The following is a 19,821-nucleotide window of genomic DNA, read 5'->3' as shown; positions in this document are numbered from 1 at the left end:
GTGGAACAGGGACTTGATGGAATGCCAATAGACTGGAACAAAGAGGAGGCTTCCAAGAACCAACGTCATCTCATCCTCAGAGAGTAAAGGTGCCAACATTGAGGAGCAATTGTCCAGATAAGGGTATCTATCACGCCCCAACACTGAATCGGCCATTGTGCAAAAGTTAAGAACTCTGAAGAAAGGAAGCCACTCCGAAAATAATCTCAAGGAAAATGTAATGGTTGACAAACTCAACCTCCACAATAGCCTATGGGATCATCTGTTTGCATTAGATTATTTGTTCTAGCATGAGCCACTATACTCACTCAAGGTAAAGCCCAATCAGCAGGAATTAAGCTACAGCCCCATATCACGCTCCAAAGAGAATGGTCAGCATGATGATCATATCAACAAGACGCCTTGACAAGATTGTGCAGGGAGGGTATATCAATATCAAGAAGAGGAGTTTTCCTGGGAAGAAGGGTCCAAAAAACCTTGAGATGTGTGATGTGCAAAGAAAAGCTTGCTCCTCCTTGATGCAAGAAACTCATGTTTCTTGTGTCAAAGGAGACAACAATGTTCTTCCCTAGTAACCAGAACTGAGGAAGATGATGACTGAAGGTCACACTTCTATGGAACAAAACCAAAGGGGCAGACAACTTCAGGAAAGTGGATTATTTGTGAAAAGGAATCCTAGCAAACCAAAAACCAAATTTTGAGGCAATAGGGCAGGGAGAATAAAAGTCAAAGAAGTTTGATAGTTGGACATCAATATTGATGTGAGGAGAACTAGAAGGAAAACAAGTAAAGGAGGTTACAGAAGGAGAAATAAAGTGAAGGCTGGGAAGGAATGATCAGCAAGAGAGACCTAATTAAAGACGTGGAAGTCCGGGATATGATGAAACACTGAAATATTGGAAAGGACACAAGCAACTACACTAGCTCATTTACAAGAAAAGCAAAAGCAAGTACCAAATTCAGGAAAGCAACAGATTCCACAAAGAACCAACTGGCCATTCACTCACACGTGTAAAGAAGATACATCCCATATGCAGTAACTCAACTAGAATCATCTGTTGAACCTCTGTTCTGCCCAACATTCTCCAACTCATGTTCATGAAGACAAAGCTCATGATCAGTAACCTCATGAACATGGATCTGGTGCTCCTAGTGTGTGCATTACAATCCCAAAAATATCACATCTCCCCTGTAGTCTAAATCAGAATGCGTCAAATCACCTTAATAAGGGATGGTATGATGTTTAGCAATTTTGCCTTCGAGATAAAATTATATATAGAATGATGTAAAGGTTCTCAAAATTCCTCCCCAGACCACTGTGGATTACCAGGAAAAAAACAGTTTTTGAAGGAGAAGAGCCTAGAATAGACTGAAAAGGAGGGAGGACAATGAGTTGGCTCCTAAACTTTATCTTATGTCCATTTAGAAGGGAGTCTAAGAATCAAAACGCTGGAATTGAAGAAGTTCAATCACAATCCTGAAACTTTTGTTTTTGGAATCTCAATGTTTTACAACTCCGACTCGGCCGAGGATCGACTCCGACTCCGACTCCGACTCGGTAATGACTCGGCCGGCTCGATTTCAATGACTCGGTCGTTGTAAAAAATACATTAAATATTTATTTTTTTTATAAAAAAACATAATTTTAAATATTTTAAACATAATTTTAAAGATTTTCATTCAAGTTTCCAAACACACAACATTATAATATACATGGAAGACAACATATGATCAAACTTCATCAAAGTAGGCTCATGAACCAATCCATTATATCAAAATGGTACCCAATGGCAATAGTAAATACATAGTCAACTGTAGTCTGTCATACATGATCAAAGACTCAAGAGTCAAAACAAAATACAAATAACCAAGGAGGCTAGTAGCTACTGCCAGAGGAGCCAAGATCATCTCGACCAATCTCTGGATCATCATCATCAGAGTCAGACAAGGGGCCCCATGGCTCCTCCTCATCATCATCGTCTCCAACTGCAACTGTAGAAGTGGTGCCAGTACCACTAGGCTGTGCAGCAGATGCAAGCTGAGATAGAGTACGAATGCGGTTGCGCTTCTGTCGTGGCTGAGCAGAGGAAGGCGAAGCACCTACAACTGGAGTCCTACTAGCTGGCTGTGAGACTGAGGCTGGTGGATCGGGATCTGCATTCAACTGAACAGGTTGCAGTGGATGTTCAACATCAAGTTGATCAATCTCAAGATCCTCATCAGGATCAAACTCTGGTAGACGACTCTCCACTACCCAATCTGATGTTGGATCAATGTCTTCCAACACAATGGGATCTGAATCAGGTCTTTTGTTCAGCAATTGGTTCCGTCTGAGCCGAAGGTTGTATTGGACAAAAACTAGATCATTCAACCGTTTTTGCTCCAAACGGTTTCTCTTCTTTGTGTGAATCCTCTCAAAGACAGACCAATTGCGCTCACACCCAGATGCACTGCAAGTTTGACTCAAAATACGAATTGCAAACCTTTGCAATTTAGGGCACTGGCCACCAAAGGCCTCCCACCATTGTGCTGCAAAAAACATAGGAGTGTAATGAATTATGAGTTAGATGAAGGCTGAAGCTCAACAAAATTACAAATTATATCTAACTTTCAAATTATAAATGATTTAACAAACTTTAATAAAAAAATTTAAAGTAAACCATTAAGAAATTGAAAATTGAAATTTTTGTTTACCTGGCTCATCTGCTTCTCTTGCAATCTTTGCTAGGTTCTTCCCAAAGGTACCTGTTGCATTGCTGAAGGATGTGACCTGCTGATGTATCAGCAGCTGATCAGACTCCGATGGGACCATGCGCTCAATGCAATCAACCAGTCCATCTCTGACCTTCCCCCTCAAAGCTCCTGACTCCTTAGCTTTATAATGATACCGTGGGTTCAAAAAATACCCAGCTGCATGTATAGGGCGATGGAGTTGATTGTTCCATCTTTCATCAATGATTGCCCAAATGGGCCCATACTTTGCCACTATATCCTTGTATGATGTCTTTATTTGCTCCTTTGCTTGATCCATAGCCTCATAAATGAAGCCCATAGCCAACCTTTCCCCATCCACCAACCGCAACACCTTAACTAGTGGCTCAGCAAGCTTCACAATCTCTGCTGCCTTTCTCCAAAAAGTTTCATCATGGACTTTCCTTTTCAATTCTCTGCCTTCTGGTTTGTTAGACCAACTGCTTTGATTCCATTCATCACTGGAAAACATCTTTTGCAAGTTTCTATGTTGGGAAAGCATAGATTGCAATGTCAAAAAATGTGTAGCAAATCTAGTGATGGCAGGCCTAATAATATCCTTGCCTCCAGTGTGTTTCCTCATGAGACTCAAAACCAGTGTATGATTGTAGATAAATTTTGTTATGCTTTTGGCATTATCTACAGTGTTTCTGACCCAATCTAATTTTCCAATATCCTCAAGCATGAGGTCTATGCAATGTGCAGCGCATGGGGTCCAAAAGATGGTCTTGTGTTTTTCCTCTAACAGTCTACCAGCAAGAACATAGTTAGAGGCATTGTCTGTGATGATTTGAACAACATTAGCCACCCCCACATCCTCAATAACCTCATCCAATAGCTGAAACAACAAGTGGCCATCTTTTACCTTATCAGATGCATCAACTGATTTTAAAAACATGGTTCCCTGTGGGCAGAAGACAAGAAAGTTTATGATGGTACGGTTTCTTTGATCAGTCCATCCATCTGACATGATGGTACACCCTGTTCTTGCCCATGATTCCTTGAAATCTTGCAAATACTCATTAATTGATTTAATTTCTTTCTGCAAACGAAACCCCCTTAGCTCTTGCATAGTAGGGCCTTTGAAGCCTTTTCCAGCAGCATGTATGGCCTCAAACATAGGCTCATAATATGGTGAACGAGCAGCATTAAAGGGGATATCAGCATCATACCACCATCTAGCTATGTAGTCACAAGCAGTCTCCCTCAATTCTTTCTTCCAATGGTCATCTAAAGTGGGCTAAGAAAGACCTTTACTAACTTCAGGACCATGTGCATCTGATGGAGAGGAGCCTGAGTGAGTGAAAAAACTTTTGATAGTCCCATCACCCTTCATTCTACCCTTTCCCTTATCTTGAACAGAAGCAAAAGAGGGAGGAACATAACGGAAAGGGTTTGATGCATCAGTTTGAGGGATAGAGGAAGAACCCTCAAACTCATAGTGGGGGTTGGCAGCCATCATTCTTTGTATCTCCCTCTTCCTCCCAATTTCAGCCTGTATCTCTTTTTGCCTAGTCTTTTCTTCTTGAAATTTTTCAAAGCTTTCCAACAAAGTCTTTCTAATCTCCCCAATTTCCTCAGATTTACATGCAGTAATATTGCCTTTAATCCCTGCCAAGTGTTGTTTCAGCCTATGAATCCCCCCAGGACCTGACTTAATTTTCCTATGGCAAAACTTGCAACACATCTCACTATCAACCATTTCAACATATGCCCAAGCAGGATCTTTTGCTCTAGGTGCCATTTTTTGACTAGGAAAACAATCTGAAAATGAAAAAAAAAAAAAAAAAAAAAAAAAAAAAAATTGATTCAATGTTCATTTATTTGACTAAAAACACTCTCTAAGCTATCTTGATATGCACCTAAAATTTACTAAGTAAAAACAGATTTATAGAGGTGGAAAAAAATACCTCCAGGCACAAACTGCCTCCTCAAGCTTGCTCCAAGAATCAGCTCCTCAATGCTGCTCCAAATGGCTGCCCAAGAAGCTCCTCACTCCAGCTACAATGCTCCTCCAAGACTCCTCACTGCTGCTCCAAAACAAGCTCAAGAACTGCTCACTAACTCTCAAAGAAGACTCTCACTCAAATGCATAAGACTGCTGTGAGTGAAATGAGAGCATTTGGCTGTCTTAAATAGAGTTTGGGAGGGGGAAATGCACCCCAAAAGCATTTAACAATCTACCATTACCCTTTGGAATCCACAAACCCTACTTAACTTTACCAAAAAACAGCAAAAAAGTGAATTTAATTCATAAAATACGCTGCCCAGCCGTGCTTTTAATGACTCGGCCGAGTCAATACGGACCCGGCCGGGTTGACCGAGTCAGCTATGACTCGGCTGAGTCATTGGATGACTCGGTCAGCCGAGCCGGGTTGCTGGCCGGGTCAGTGTTTTGGGGTTTGACTCGGTCCGAAACGGCCGTTTCGGTTTCAACTCGGCCGAGTTGTAAAACAGAGTTTTGGATGCAACCTAGACCTACAGTCCTGTCAGGAAACATTAACCTAGGATTTTATGTGATTCACTTACACATAGATTCAACAGAAAACTGGATAGCTGGGACAGGAGGGATTCCCAGTGGATGATTAGAAAGCAACAGTAACATACTATAGCTAAGGTATAGTGCAGGGTTCAAATAAAGAAGCAGAGTTATGGGACCTGATAAGAGAGCCAGAGCTGGCTAAGGAATGGGGAGTAAGGAAGTAGGAAATGCAAGAAGATTTGTAGTCAGTGGCTGACACAAAAGGTAACTCCATGCCATCCATGCAAGCATTAAGCATTGGCATCAATAGGGAAAGTAAATTTTGCATCAATAGGGAAAGTAAATTTTGGTCCCCAAATGAATAAATCAGTCTGCCCTAAATAAAACGGTCACTGGCAAAAGATTTCAATGTTCAGGCTTGCCCATCCAGGTGGCACTTTCTATAAAAACCTGTGGCAATTGATGACAGGGACAGTTTTTTTCAAGGGAAATCATCCTCTCTCTCAGCCCAAGGGCAAGAGTGAGGATCAATACAACAATATTCATAGGCATGTAACCATTACAACAATATTTCTCATCATCATGTCACTCGCAGGGAATTGAACCTGAGTGGGGGAGATACCAACCATTCTGCCCAACCACCCGAGATAACCCTAATCGACAGATGACGGAGACACAGTTTATTTCTTGAACTAGAGATTTCTACTGATGAAACTTATCTCGTGAAAGTAGAGATTTCTACTGATGAAACCTTCAGATGTGTTTCCAGTTATCTTGCAAGAGATTTGCATCAGAATTGTACCATGTTTCACCAAGTTTCTGGGACAGGAGGAAGCATAGGAGCAGGGTGGCATCACGGTCCTTAGCATAGGTGTCCATAATTCTAAAATTATAAAAATAAAAATGATAATGATAAAAAAATCCCAACAATAATAAGTCATCCCATGCAAATTTATCATGCTAATCCTAAATCCTGAAAACTGTTAACTTTTAAGTCTGCTGAATTCTGAATGGGATATGAAATTCTACTTTATCAATATGAAGTTTGATGTGGTTGGAACAACTCGCAAATATCCTGAAATGTTGCCCCATGCATTTCACCCCAAAAGGGGGGCATGTGAAACATTTCAACTGAAGACATGACATGACACTCGTTGACAATTTTTATCAATAGAAGGAATAGACTGACTGAGGTTCTTCATGATGCACAAATTAAATTCAAACAAAGTAAAGGAATTATTTTCTTCATGTACCTTTCTGAGGACCAACAGGCTGTTGCTGATGCCTGCTATTGTACTGCTTCCCCATAACTGAAGAATTGTTAGTAGAAGCCCCATGTGGAACAGATATGCATGCCTGGGACTTTGGTTCAAATAGGCGGTCATCGTCTGATGTTATGGACTTCCTAGAGTGATTATCACCCGTTGCAGGAGTTACAACAGCTGAATCAGAGTTATTTGCAGATACTTTAGAATTGCCATTAGATGCATCAACATGGTTGGACTTGGTTTCCAATGTTTCTGGGAGAGATGAAGAAAAATTTGATGGGGCCTCTATTCCCCGCTGTGCTCCCACAGTGCCAACTACACGTTTAATTGTTCCAACTACACCAGACACTCGCACGTCAGGAGATGGCACATACACAGGATCTGGTAGTGAGGAACACACACCTGGAGCAGAAATTGGTGTCAAAGCAATGGTCTGCTGAAATTTGGGTGCTGTTTGGCCTGGCACTGTTGATGAAGTAGGAGACACTGAAGTCATTTCTGGTTGGGCTGGCAACTGTGACAAACTACTTGACTTCAAAATATCAGCCATAGTGGTATGTCCAGGACCAGCATTCTGCTCTTCCTTTGAAGCAGATGGTGACCGAACACATGACAAATTTACATCTAGGCCTGTAGGAATTCCATTGGCAGATACCGGCAAAGAGCTGAAATGTCATACACAAGAGTAGACTGTTAGATCATACATACACTTTTCTTATGTTTTCCTCTTAAAATACATACAAATATCGGCAAAGTAACTGTCCATTTAGAAGAGAGGAGAAGCAACCGAACAGCTGTGAAAATCTGCATTTAAACAGTAAACTTAATTGCTGTAGACAGCATTGATGAAAAATATAGATATGTACCACCATGTAAACTGCATGGTTTGTTAGTGTGGCACATCCCTTTGGTAGTTACAAGATTGGTGCATTTGCTTTTTGTTGATATGTTATCCCAAAGCCTTTAAAATTATACACGCATTTTTTACCACGTCCCCTGCATGGTTTGACTGTAGTGCATCCTTTTGAAAGTGACAGTGTGGGTGAATTTGCCTTTAATTGATATGTTGTTCCCAAGCCTTCAAATTTATTAAGACATGGGACATCCCATTCATGGGTACAAGTATGGCTGTATGTAATATCATTTTTGGTTTCCCCTATGATGCAGTCAGGATGGACTTCCAAGGTTGGTGACAGTCAGGTCACAAGAGCGAGATTACACGTCATCAGTGGGCCCAAAAGGTTTTGGAGGAGTTTTATGGGGTCTGACGGAGTTCGCTTGCTATATTTCATCATCAGGGTCAATTCTGCACAATTTGTTCTTGGTTTCATTGCATTCCAATGATTCAGTAAAACGGGGTTATTATCAAGCATGTTTTAAGTATATACACTAAAGGTGTTATTTGGAGCAGATTATTTGAAGAAACATCTTAGTGTAATAGCTCATTGAAACCGGGATGAAGAGATCTACAAGATGGAATGGTGAAAAGTGGCTTTCCCTGGCCGGAGAAAGCATGGAAGTAGGTTAATCATTTTCTGGGATTAAAAGTGACTTAAAATAAAATAAAAAGTCACTTAGATAAAATTAACGGAGGAGCTTCTAGAATGAAAATAAAATAATAAAATAAATGTGCTTCTAGAAGGTTGGAGAGAGATCCATCAAGTCTTAAAAGAGGGGAGAGTAAGTCATTGGGGCTCATCTTGGATTTGGGTATTTTTTCTTGAAGAATTCTTTTGAGAACTTGGTTTTCAGGTTCGAAGAGCCCTAGGACAAAACCCTTGGATTTCTTGGTGTATTGGACGAAACCCTGACTCACCATTGTGGAGGTTCTCATTTAGAAATCTCATTGGGCTTTATTGGCATCAGCTGGTGAGCAGATCTAGAGCAAATCTGTGGATTAAAGTGGGGATCACTCAGATCTCCAATTTGAGCTTCATTTCTAATTACAATTTGGGGAGCCAAATTCAGTGTTGTAGCAGTTTTTAGAGGCCATCCTAGGGAGCCAAATTCAGTGTTGTAGCAGTTTTTACAGGCCATCACCTCAACCACTTTCCAGCTAGTTTCTTGTATTGGCATGCCATATCATATTCCATATTTAATATATAATAAGGCGGAGTTTTTCTGCATATGTTTCATGTTATAGATAATTGTAGTAGTTTATGAAATTGTCAGAGTAGCAGCACTTATTTAATTTCTGGGTTTTACATTATTTGTTGGTATTTCCTGTTGTGTAAATGGTGAAATTTCCATGTTGTTCTTCGATAAAACACACAGCATAATTGTTCTGAAGTAAATTCTCAAATATTTTAACGAAAATATTAAAAGGGATCTTACAGTGGTATTAGAGTTAGTTTTCCTACCAGCCTGAGGGTTTCCTTGTCAAATTTGTCAAGCCAAAATTATCCATTGTCAGAAGGTTATCTGTTGGACCCAGAGAATCATAAGACGCTGAATCCAATAATTGGCAAAGGTCAAGTTCTCAATTTGATAGAGGAGATCAGTTGGCACGCAATCTGAACCAAATTTGCGGATAGTCGAGCTGAAGGCAAATTCTTGTTTGAAGGGCTGCACTGAATCTATGATAAAAAATTAACAATAAAGTCGCTTGGACCGAGATCGGATGTTCTGGGCCCGATTATTGAAGAACTGCTGCACCACTGTACGTGGAAGCGAAATCGAGTTGAATCTGGGGTGGCATTACAATTTTCAGAGGGGTCGCACTGCTTGAATTGAGAACAATTTGTTTTTGTCAAAGGACCCGCACCACTGATTATCAAGGGATCAAACTAATGTTCAGTTAATTGGGACTGATATATTAGCTATCTGGCAAGGATCGATCAGAACCATAGCCAAGAAGCCGAACCTTCAAACTGTTGTTAATTCAAAGGTTGCGCTTTGAATAACCAATGGGCGAAATTCTATTTTGCAAGGGGATCCAAATGTGCCATAACCGAAAGAAGAGTGAGTCAATGCACTATTCGAGCCAAGAACTGTAGCATGCCATAGCAAGGTTGCGTGTGAATGCAAGGACCAAGTTCATGTTGAAGAGCTGAGTTATCAAGCCGAAAAAATTATCGTGAGGCCAAGCTGACATGAAGGATCAAAGTCATTGGTTGAAGCGACCAAAATGGGTAATTAAAAGAGATTGTGCCCCAATTTATCTGTTCATGACAGATACAGCCATATTTGCGTGGGCTGAGATTATTGAGGCTGGTCGAATAGATTAACTGTCGGGGACGCAGCTGGGGGCCGACGCGTATCGCCATTTCCCTATTCAGAGGTCTCACAATCAATTGCTAGTTGATGGGCATTTCACCTTACGAAGTTGTAAGACCGAAAAGCACACCAAACTGCTAAGGTTGATTATTCTAATACTGTTGAAGCTAAATTCACTATACCGGGATACATTTGGGAATGAAGAGACCAGCATCAAGACTAAATCTAAGCATAAATAAAATTGGTTGTGTTTTACTCATGTACTCTGCATTGTAATAACGAAGAACACCCTTGTACATTGTTGCATTATTGTTTGAGACAAATGATAACCTGTGGATGAAAATGTGTATCTGAGATCGATGGCAACAGATCGCTGAAGGAGACCTGTGCTGAATGTGGTCACCTGTCGCATTGGATCATTTACAGCTCTGAGTATGATGTGTTGGACAAGTTGGTGTTGCAAAATAAGTTGAGGACATCTATAGCAGAGTGTTTTGAGGAAGTGTGACAGTAATGGTTCGAGTTTAATTGTTGCAGGTTTTGATGAATCTACTGCTTGTGTTTTGTCATGATTATATGCTCTATATACTGTTGTAGTTGTATTGTGTTGAGCAGAGTAAGTGATTGGCATGCTAAGTTTTGTGTTGCTACTGATGCCATACATACCTGAGAGGAAAAAGTTGTATTGCTGGCATTGTTAATGTTGAGTATGCTCGTTGGTAGTGTGTGTATGGTCGAGTACCTAGAGGTTAGAGAATGATGATAATGAATATTGTATATGTTGTAGCTATGTGTATGGCTGAGCTAGAGCAAGTTAATGATGTTGTTAGGGTTTGATGTTGAGCCAGTGAATAATGGAGCTTTTAAGACACCTCTTAAATCAGCACAACAGTACATCAGTGGACTGCAATATATACCAAAGAAAAAGGTAGAACAACAGACCCTTCTCAAGAGGATTCCATGTTATTCTACAACAAGAGCAGCTAAGGGATCTACAGAAAGAACAAGAGATTGTAAACTCTCATTGCACTTGGGTCATATTTGAAGATCATAAAGGTGGCAATGAAAGCTCTTCTTAAATTGGAGAAGTTAGACTCCCCTCTTTCAGATGTGAACCAATCAGAGTAGAGGAGTTTAAATTGGGCCCTAAAGCCATCAATGCTTGCCTTGATACAACACGAGTTCTTGAAGCACCCTTGTGAAGCGATAAGAGTTATAATTGCCTCCTGTCTCCATGAGATAATAGGGTTAACTTTACTTATGCCTCCTTACAATGATGACATTATGAGAGAAGTTTCCCAGCTAATAGTAGAAAGCTTTTAGGGGTTGCATAATGCCATGGGTCCTACATTGGAAAGAGACTCAAAATTTTAGAAATCATGGCCGAAGTCAAATCATATGCCATCATGCTTGATCTAGGGTTGTAATATCCCCAATTTTTGGATTACCTTGTGGAGAGATTAGGAGGGATTTCCAAAGCTTATGTCAGACATGTCACAGGAGCAACATTACATTATTGGTAGGCCTGGAGGGTTTTGAGGAGTTTTATGGGGGCCAACTGGGATCGCTTACCATTTTCATCATCGAAATCAATTTTGGACAGTTTGATCTTGGTTTCACTGCATTTCAACGATTTCCATAAAACGGAGTTATTAACGGGCATATTTTAATTAATTACACTTAGGTGTTGTTTCAGGTTGATTACTTGGAGAAACACCTCAGTGTAATAACTCATTGGAATCGAGACGAAAAGATCTACAAGACAAAATTATGAAAGGGGCTTTGGGAAGCCAGTGTGATCATGGTAGTAGTTCAGGCATTTTCTAGAGATAAAAGTGAATTTAATTGATAACAAAAAGTCACTTAATAAAGTAAAGGGAAAAAATGTTTTTATCTAAGGGGTAAATAAAAGAGGGCAAAAGTTACTTGCAAAATAAGAGGAAAATGCACTTAGTGGCTTATTAATAAAATAATAAGAGGAGATTTCTAGAAGATTGGAGAGGATCCAGCAAAATCTTATAAAAGGGGATAGAAGGTCATTTCTCATTCATTCTGGTTTATTATTATTTCTTGGTGTTTGGTTTGGGAGCTCAGACAAGTTTCTCTCAAGGGTTTCAGGCAAGACTCTCAAACTAGTTTTGGTAGACATTCATTGCCACCCTAGCCAGTAATCATCCAATTTCAATGGACATCATTGCCACCATAGTTCGCATCGCGGGGAAATTATTCAAATTTCCATTTGTGTTTAAATTGCAGGTTAATTTGCAACTATCTCTCAAGGAGCCAAATCTATATATATTTGTCAGGATTGAGTTGTTGTAGTTGGGATCAAATTTAGTAAGAAGGCTGAGTTTATCTCTTGTCATTTTCTTCAGTGGGTTGAATTCATCTCAACTGTTGGGCCAAGTTTGTTTTCTAAAATATTATTTACTGGAGTTGTGTTATTTGTTGGGGTTCTATCCGTTTTGCCAGAGATGATATTTATTCGTTGGGGGTTCTATCCATTTTCCCGGAGCTGATATTTATTTGTTGGGGTTTTATCCATCTTGCCAAAGCTGATATTTATTTGGTGGGGTTCTATCCATTTTGCCAAGGTTGATATTCATTTGCCGAGGTTAGATCCATTTGACAGAGTTGGTATTCATTTGTTGGTGATTGATTCATTTTGTCGGAGTTGAGCATTCACGCAAAGAGGCCGAGACACTGCTAGCCTTTGGAAGTCGAGTTGCTGAGCTGAGAGGGCCAAATTTATCTCATTTCCCAGGTCAAATTCCTTGTGGGATGAGTTCAATTTTAAGTGCCAAAGTCATTACCTTTGGAGCTCAGCCATTTGCAAGAGCGGTGTCCAGGTTCATAAAGTTGATATTTGCATGTAAACTCTCTATTTCAACCAAGAAAAATATTGGTTTCTCTTGCAATATTCTTGTTGTACAGGTTATTTATTTTGCTTTCCAAGTGTTTGTGAAAATGTTTCCTCACTAAATGTTTGGCAAAAGTATTCAAAGAAAAATTTGAAAATTTATGGGTTAAAACTTAAAATAGCAAATTTTAGAAAAAGGGGATATTACAAGGGTCCAATGATTTGATTCTCCAAATGTTCCAATGCTTCTTTGCCAACGTTAAGGAACATTATCTGAACAATGTCAAAACAAATATGCAAAATATTTTATCTTCAATTATGGGAGACCGTGATGCCATTTGCAAGCAGCTACAATGAGCAGAACATGAGACTATTTAGAAGGTAGTTGACCAAGGAGGAACTGATGAGGATGAAGGAGCAAATTTGTTCATCTGATTACTTGAGCAGTATTGATGAAGACAAGGATGCAAAGTTTCAATCAGGCAGCAAGAATGAATTGAGGAAAAATCTTTGCTTCAGCTGGAAGAGACCTTGGCAGCCTAATCACTCATGCTCGGGTAAATTGTAGAGATGACTCATCCTGATAATTCTGATGAGAATAATATGGGTCATTCTACTATATTTAAGTTCATTCAAAAGTATGGGCAATCATGTGGAGATGATAGCAGTGACCAGCATATTGTTCCCATATATGAAGGCGGCCAAGAAGAAGAGCACTCAGAGGTGCATGAACATGAGGAATATGACATATATAGTGTGCATGTGTAGTGTCGTAGGTTAATTTTGCCCAAGGGTTTCTTCGATAATTAGGGTTTCCAAGAGAATTTCTTTATTTGTATACTAATGAAATGAATAGTTAATTCAAAAGTTCGATAATTAGGGTTTCCAAGAGAATTTCTTTGTTTGTATACTAATGAAATGAATAGTTAATTCAACAGTATGGTACATGAATAAGCAACATAAGACTGCTCACCCAGCATCTAGAAATACAATACTCTATCTAATACAACACTGTAATTTAACCATCAATGAATTTGACAATAGTTCCAGTATCAGTTCCAAATTTAACAGACTTCAATCAACATGCAATTTTATCCCAGTCTCCTCCAGAGTGACCTGAGATGTCTTATGCTAGTCTGCTGACTGCAAAAAACAGTACAACAGTTCATCTCTTTCCTATGAGACCCTAAATCAGAGGTATCCGAACAACCTCAGGATGAACCCAGAGCTCTACTACAAAAGTTGACCAGGAATTTCTAAATTCCAATTCCAAAAAGGGAGGGATCAAGCTACCTCAGGAAATGGTCGAACTGCTTAGGAAGAAGACTGAGCTCTGTCTCAAAAAATGCCCTAAATCTGCCACTGAATTGTCACAGGAAACACTTCTGAATCTGGCCTCAAGAATAGTGCAGATCTCGGGAAATGGTTGAACTGCTCAAGAGGAAGACCGAAGCTCTAATTTGATTCTGCCACCTACTACCTATCACAAGAAGACCCTCCGAATTTTGCCTCAGGAACACTTTGGATCTATCACAGATTATCTCCAAACAACCCTCAAGAGACTTAGATAGCCTCCGGAAGAATAACAACACTGTCTCAATCTGCATTGCCTTAGGGAATCGTCTAATGTTGCCCCAGAATGACTCGTTCTGCCTTAGAAAAATAACACCACTTGCTTCAAAGCAAACCAGCACAAGCTGAGGAGATTTTTGGTTGTCTTGCCTTAGATTTTCCACCAAAACTTTGCTAATACTCCAAACAGATAAAATCCCTGCTTCCCAGAATAAAACATAACAAAAGATAGAAAAAGGTTTACTAACTAGGGTGGAATCTTTCACCACCCAAATTAGTAGATAAAAGGGGTCTTAAAACCCTCATAGCCATAGCTCAAGAAAACGGGATGTAATTGATCCAATTTGATGCTCCAATTTGATTCCAACTCTGTTCTATTTATAGATTCCTCCATGGGCTCCCAAATGTGAGGGGTTGTGAATGCAACCCCCAATTTTGGGTGTTTTTGCCCAATCTGACTCAACTTTTGCACAATGTTGCCCTGACAGAAAAATTATGTTTTACCCCTTTATCAAGACTATAGCCTACAAGGTCGAATAGGTTATTTCGTCCTCCTCATCCCATCAATCTAGAGAGGACATTACAGCATGATGAGTCATCTTTGGAGAGCCAATTGAAGGCCCAAGTTGGAGTTGTGTACGAGGGAGTCAAGCATTCATCCTTGGGACCGACCATTGATGAGGCACAAGTAGATAGAGAGGTATCCAACAGGACTACAGTAACTTATGGGTTGACCAAGCAAAGCAACGTGAGTTGAGCATGTTGCAGCATTGGCATAGTGGACTTGTTCCGTGTACAAGTGTTCATGCATTCAATCCTTTCCACGGGATGGATTGCCAAAAGATTTTGAGTTGGTATTCTATTGATGGGGTGATTCTTGGGAAGATATTCTTAGTCTGAGGCATAGCACAGCAAGAGCCCTTAGACACGAGGGGCACGAGATGCCCGAAATGGCAATGGGATCCATGTGGATCTATGGATGGCAAGATAAGTCAGAGGCTTATTTCCATTCATGATTAGGTGGCATGAATTAGCACAATGGTTTATATGGGATCTTGGTGTTGGTGTATGGATGCCTTTATAGTTGACAGATGTGGATTGCTTGAGGGCAAGCAATCTCAAGGCAAGAGGATTTGTAATTTCCCCATTTTTCGTCTCCCTTATGCTTTGATTAGGATGGACTTCCACGGTTGGTGATAGCTAGGTCACAGGAGCAAGATTATGTCATCACTAGACCCGGAGGGTTTTGGAGGAGTTTTATGGGGTCCAACAGGGTTTGCTTGCTATATTTCATCATCAATGTCAGTTTTGCACAATTCGTTCTTGGTTTCGCCACATTACAATGATTCCTGTAAAATGGAGTTATTATCAAGCATGTTTTAATTATATACATGAAAGGTGTTTCAAAAGAAAATATGTGAGATATTAATAATTCCATCATCAGCATCAGTTCTGCACAGTTCGTTCTTGGTTTCATTGCATTACAATAGTTCTTGTAAAATGGATTTATTATCAAGTATGCTTTAATTATATACATGAAAGGTGTTTCAAATGAAAAAACATGAAATATTAACAATTTATAATATCAATGCAAGGATGATGCTATAATTAGATTTTAATGGAATTTATTATAAAAATAATTATATTAATAATTAGTGTTCCACGGGGATGCGTCCCCCAGGGTCGGGTGCACGCACCCCTCACACCCCTCGCACCCGTGACGGGGAGTCTCTTGGGGGTGCATTTCCCCAAGCACCCTTTTTGGGGAGTCACAGGGAGACACAAGGGGGTGTGTTTCCCCAATGTGGGAGTTTAGACTCCCCAAAAAGGATGTGGTGTGTCTGGGCGTCCCCCTTCAAAAAGGGTGCCTTTGGGCGTACCCCTTTAAATTTGTCTAATAAGACCCAAATTAAAAAATCAAAAATCAAAAGAATTATACAAAGAAAAAAAAAAAAAAAAACTAAATAAAACAAAAAAATATTAAGAACTAAAAGTCTAAACCTAGGTTGAATAAAATCAAAATAAGAGTAAAACTTAAAACTCATGAATCATTTTCACTTAAACGCAAACTGAGTCATTTTCATTTCAACGCTGAGCTGAGCCGAGTCGAGTCGCCGCCGAGACCGGTCTGTAGAGACTTGAGAGTGGACAACGTCACCTTGCAGTTGCTCCAGCCCACTGTTCGTTTGCCCACGACTTCCAGCCGTCGCCTAGCCATCCTCGGACCCCCTTTGTCATCGACTTCCAACTGTCGCCTAGCCATCCTCGGACCCCCTTTGTCATCGACTTCCAACTGTCGCCCAGCCATCCGCCATTGTCGTCGACCCTCTGTGTCATGACGTTGTGCGGCTGTGGCCCGTCGGCCTGCTCACTTATGCCACTACCATCGACCACTCTGTGCCGTGACGTTGTGCGGCTGTGGCCCGTCGAACCCACTCACATGTGCCATCGACCTCCACCTCTAGGTAAACATTAAAGTTGAAAGTTTGAACTGTTGTAGTTTTTAAATTTTGTTTAAAAAAAAAATTGTTGTAATAGTGAATAGAACAGTGCTGTAATTTTTAAATTTAAAAAAAAAAAATAAAGAACAACAACAACCAGTGTTGCGGGGGAGCGCCCCCCCCCCTCGCTCCCGCTCCCGATCCGCGCTCCGGGCGGGAGCGACTCGGGAGCGGGTCGGGAGCGCGCTCCATAAAAAAAATTTCGCTCCCTGCCTTTTCGAGAGCGTTTTGCCTTTTTTGCATTTTTTTTTTGTAGTAATGTTCGAAATGCAATTTTTTTGAAAGAAACAAATAGTTTTTGAGTGGGGCAACTTAATGATCAAGTCTAGGCCCTAGTATTGATATGCTATTCATGGTAATGTTAAATTCTTAAAGTAAAAGTGACATTTTCTTTAATTTTCATTTTCATCCTTTTACTTAAATTTTTAACATTACCATGAAATGACTCAGGATGTTTGAGAGTGGTTTCGTCCTCATTGGATTTCATATGGAGAAAGTAGAATTTTAGATTTCATTCAAAATCCAGCAGACTTATCAGTTTTTCAGGATTTCAAGATTGGGGGATTGCAATGTTTCCATTGAATTTTGTCATGTATTAGGGTATGGAACTCATATTTAATCAAGAGTACCAATCCCTCTATGTACCTTGATGTTAGTGACATTGGTTGTCGAATTCCTCTATCATGACCCTTCTAAAAATGTACGCATCACTCAAACAAAATCTTGACTTGACATGCTATGCTTTTTCTATCTTATGTTAATGCTTAGAGGGTGATATTAATGACAAAGATCCCTATACAGATACAAAGGTAATGACAAAGATACCTCTGGATATTAATGCTTGGAGGGTGATATTAATGACAAAGATCCTGATTTTGCAACAAGACTAAAAAATTAGACATTTCTCGTGGTGGCAAGAGGCCCAAGCATAAGAAATAGATAATAGATTTACTTCTCTTTTCTAGTTTCTAGTAGCTTTTATAACTATTGACTCTTTCATATTTATTATGATATTTTTTTAAACAATATATGACAATTTAAGTTTGAAGTTGGCAATTATAACTCATTAGTAATGAATTATGAATATGATGCTTCATGAAAGTTGAAAGTTGTTTCATTTCATTTCATTTTATAACATTTCATTTCATGTTAGATATTATTTGTTGTAATGGTTACACTTAGCTTACAAGTACAACTTTGGTGATCAATGATGATAAATGTTATATATTGAATTTTGAAAGCTTGAAACTTTAAGATTAATGAATCATGAGACTCAATATGTTGTATGTTACTATGTTACTAACTTGCGGACGTGGTTGATGAAGATTATAACTTCTAGATGATTGTTGTTATATGGTTCAATCTATGCTTTTTTATGTTTTTTATATCTAATTCATCATTCTACATGTTTTTGTTGACATATATGTATCAAAAATTAAAAAATATAAAAATATATATATATATATTTTTAAAAAATCGCTCCGGGATTCGCTCCCAAACCGGGAGCTTCTGAAAATGGTCACTCCCGCTCCCGCTTCCGCTCCCGCTCCCAAGTAACATTGACAACAACAAAAAACAATTTTGTAATCTTTCAGTTTAAACTTTAATCATAATATTTTAAATTTTAATAATTTTTAAATTTTAATTTTAATGAAAACTTCAAAACACAGTCACTGTAATTTAATTTTTTTATGTTTCAATTTTTAAGTTTTAATAATTTTTATTTTATTCTAGTATATTTGCATTGTAAATTTTAATTTACATGATGAGAAATTGATTTTTTTAAACTGTTCCTGCAGGGCAAAAAAACAAAAATAAATGCAAAATAAATTAAAACAATAACACAGCAAGCTGCGAGTGTAAAATGGTTGATTACAACAGTGTGAGCAGCCACAATGACACTCACAGTGATAGTGATTATGATCTTCAAACAGAAAGTCCTCTTGGATCTGAAATCCCATCAACAATGAATGAAATCCATGGCAGCAGTGCAGCTAGTGTTTCTCCCAGTGCAACTGCAACCCCATCAAAGTCATTGGCAGAATATGCAAAAGGGACGTCCAATCCAAGCAAACCTATGTTGTTATATGTTAACAAAATGGTTGACTCTTCAACTCAACCAAAACTAGGAAAACAAAGAGGTGGGACACGCCATTGGAAATGCAATGTTTGTGGTCATTCTTGGGTTGGGAGTTATAGTCGGATCAAGATGCATCTTTTGGGTGTAGGTGGCAAAGGGGTTCATATATGTTCATATATTGCAAAAAAACAAAGCTCTTGAAAATAAATGGCAGCAGATGCAAAGGACGACTTCTCAAGTAAAAATTTCATGCCCAAGCTCACCAAAATATTGATGAAGCCACAAGCTCCAAAAGAAAATTAAAACAAATGAAAGATATGCCTCCACCATCTCTTGTTGGGACTAAGGGTTCTCGTTCTTGTGCAGTGAGACCAACTCTTACAGGGATGTATGGTAAGTTGAACCGTAATGATACAGATGATGCCATTGGAAAATTTCGTTTTGCCAATGGCATTCCTTTCCATGTTAGTCGTTCTCCTTACTATAAGGAGATGGTCAAGGCAATTGCAGCAGCAGGACCAGTGTTGCGGGGGAGCACCACCCCCCTCGATCCTGCTCCCAATCCGCGCTCCAGTCAGGAGCGGGAAGGGAGCGCGCTCCCGTTAAAAAAATTTGCGCTCCCTGCCATTTTGCATTAGCGAAGAAGGGAGCGATTTTTATAACAAGGGAGCAGTCAGTGAGCGATCGCTCCCGACCGCTCTCGAGTTATGAAAATCGCTCCCGAAGCGACCAACGGGAGCGATTAGTGCGGAAGGTAAAACAACAATAAACAATATTAAAAACAACAAAGAAAGAACAAACAACAAACACAAAAGCAAAAATATAATAATAATAATTTCGCCGTCGGGAGTAAGAAACCAACCAAAACAACAAAACAGAATTAAACAAAAAAAATAAAAAATCCCGACGAACAAAACAATTTAAAAAAAAAATCCGACAAACAAAAAAATAAAAAAAAAATAATAATAATAATAATTTGCTTTTTTTGATATAAATTAAGGGAGGGAGGGAGGGAGTGAGGGTTTCATTATCATTGTGAGAATGAGAGTGAGAGCTCAATTGAAATTGAGAGAGGGAGATTGAGAGAGGGT

The 19,821-nt window shown here is 39.3% G+C and overlaps 1 protein-coding gene across 2 annotated transcripts in view; it reads right to left on the bottom strand.

Annotated features, from left to right (window-relative positions):
* LOC149220242 (uncharacterized) overlaps nucleotides 1-19,821 on the bottom strand; it is a 67,208-nt gene that overhangs the window by 30,805 nt on the left and 16,582 nt on the right. For both annotated transcript variants that reach the window (XM_089384712.1, XM_089384711.1), the window contains exon 5: nucleotides 6,487-7,166. In XM_089384712.1, coding sequence (XP_089240838.1) covers nucleotides 6,487-7,166 — 680 coding nt within the window. The remainder of the gene's footprint in view (nucleotides 1-6,486; nucleotides 7,167-19,821) is intronic.

This window comes from Pinus tabuliformis, chromosome Q, assembly GCF_031772625.1.
Source record: "Pinus tabuliformis cultivar Carrire ecotype Pingquan chromosome Q, CPIR1, whole genome shotgun sequence".
Taxonomy (NCBI): domain Eukaryota; kingdom Viridiplantae; phylum Streptophyta; class Pinopsida; order Pinales; family Pinaceae; genus Pinus; species Pinus tabuliformis.
Note: the sequence above shows the minus strand (reverse complement) of the source record. Positions and strands in the feature narration are given on the sequence as shown.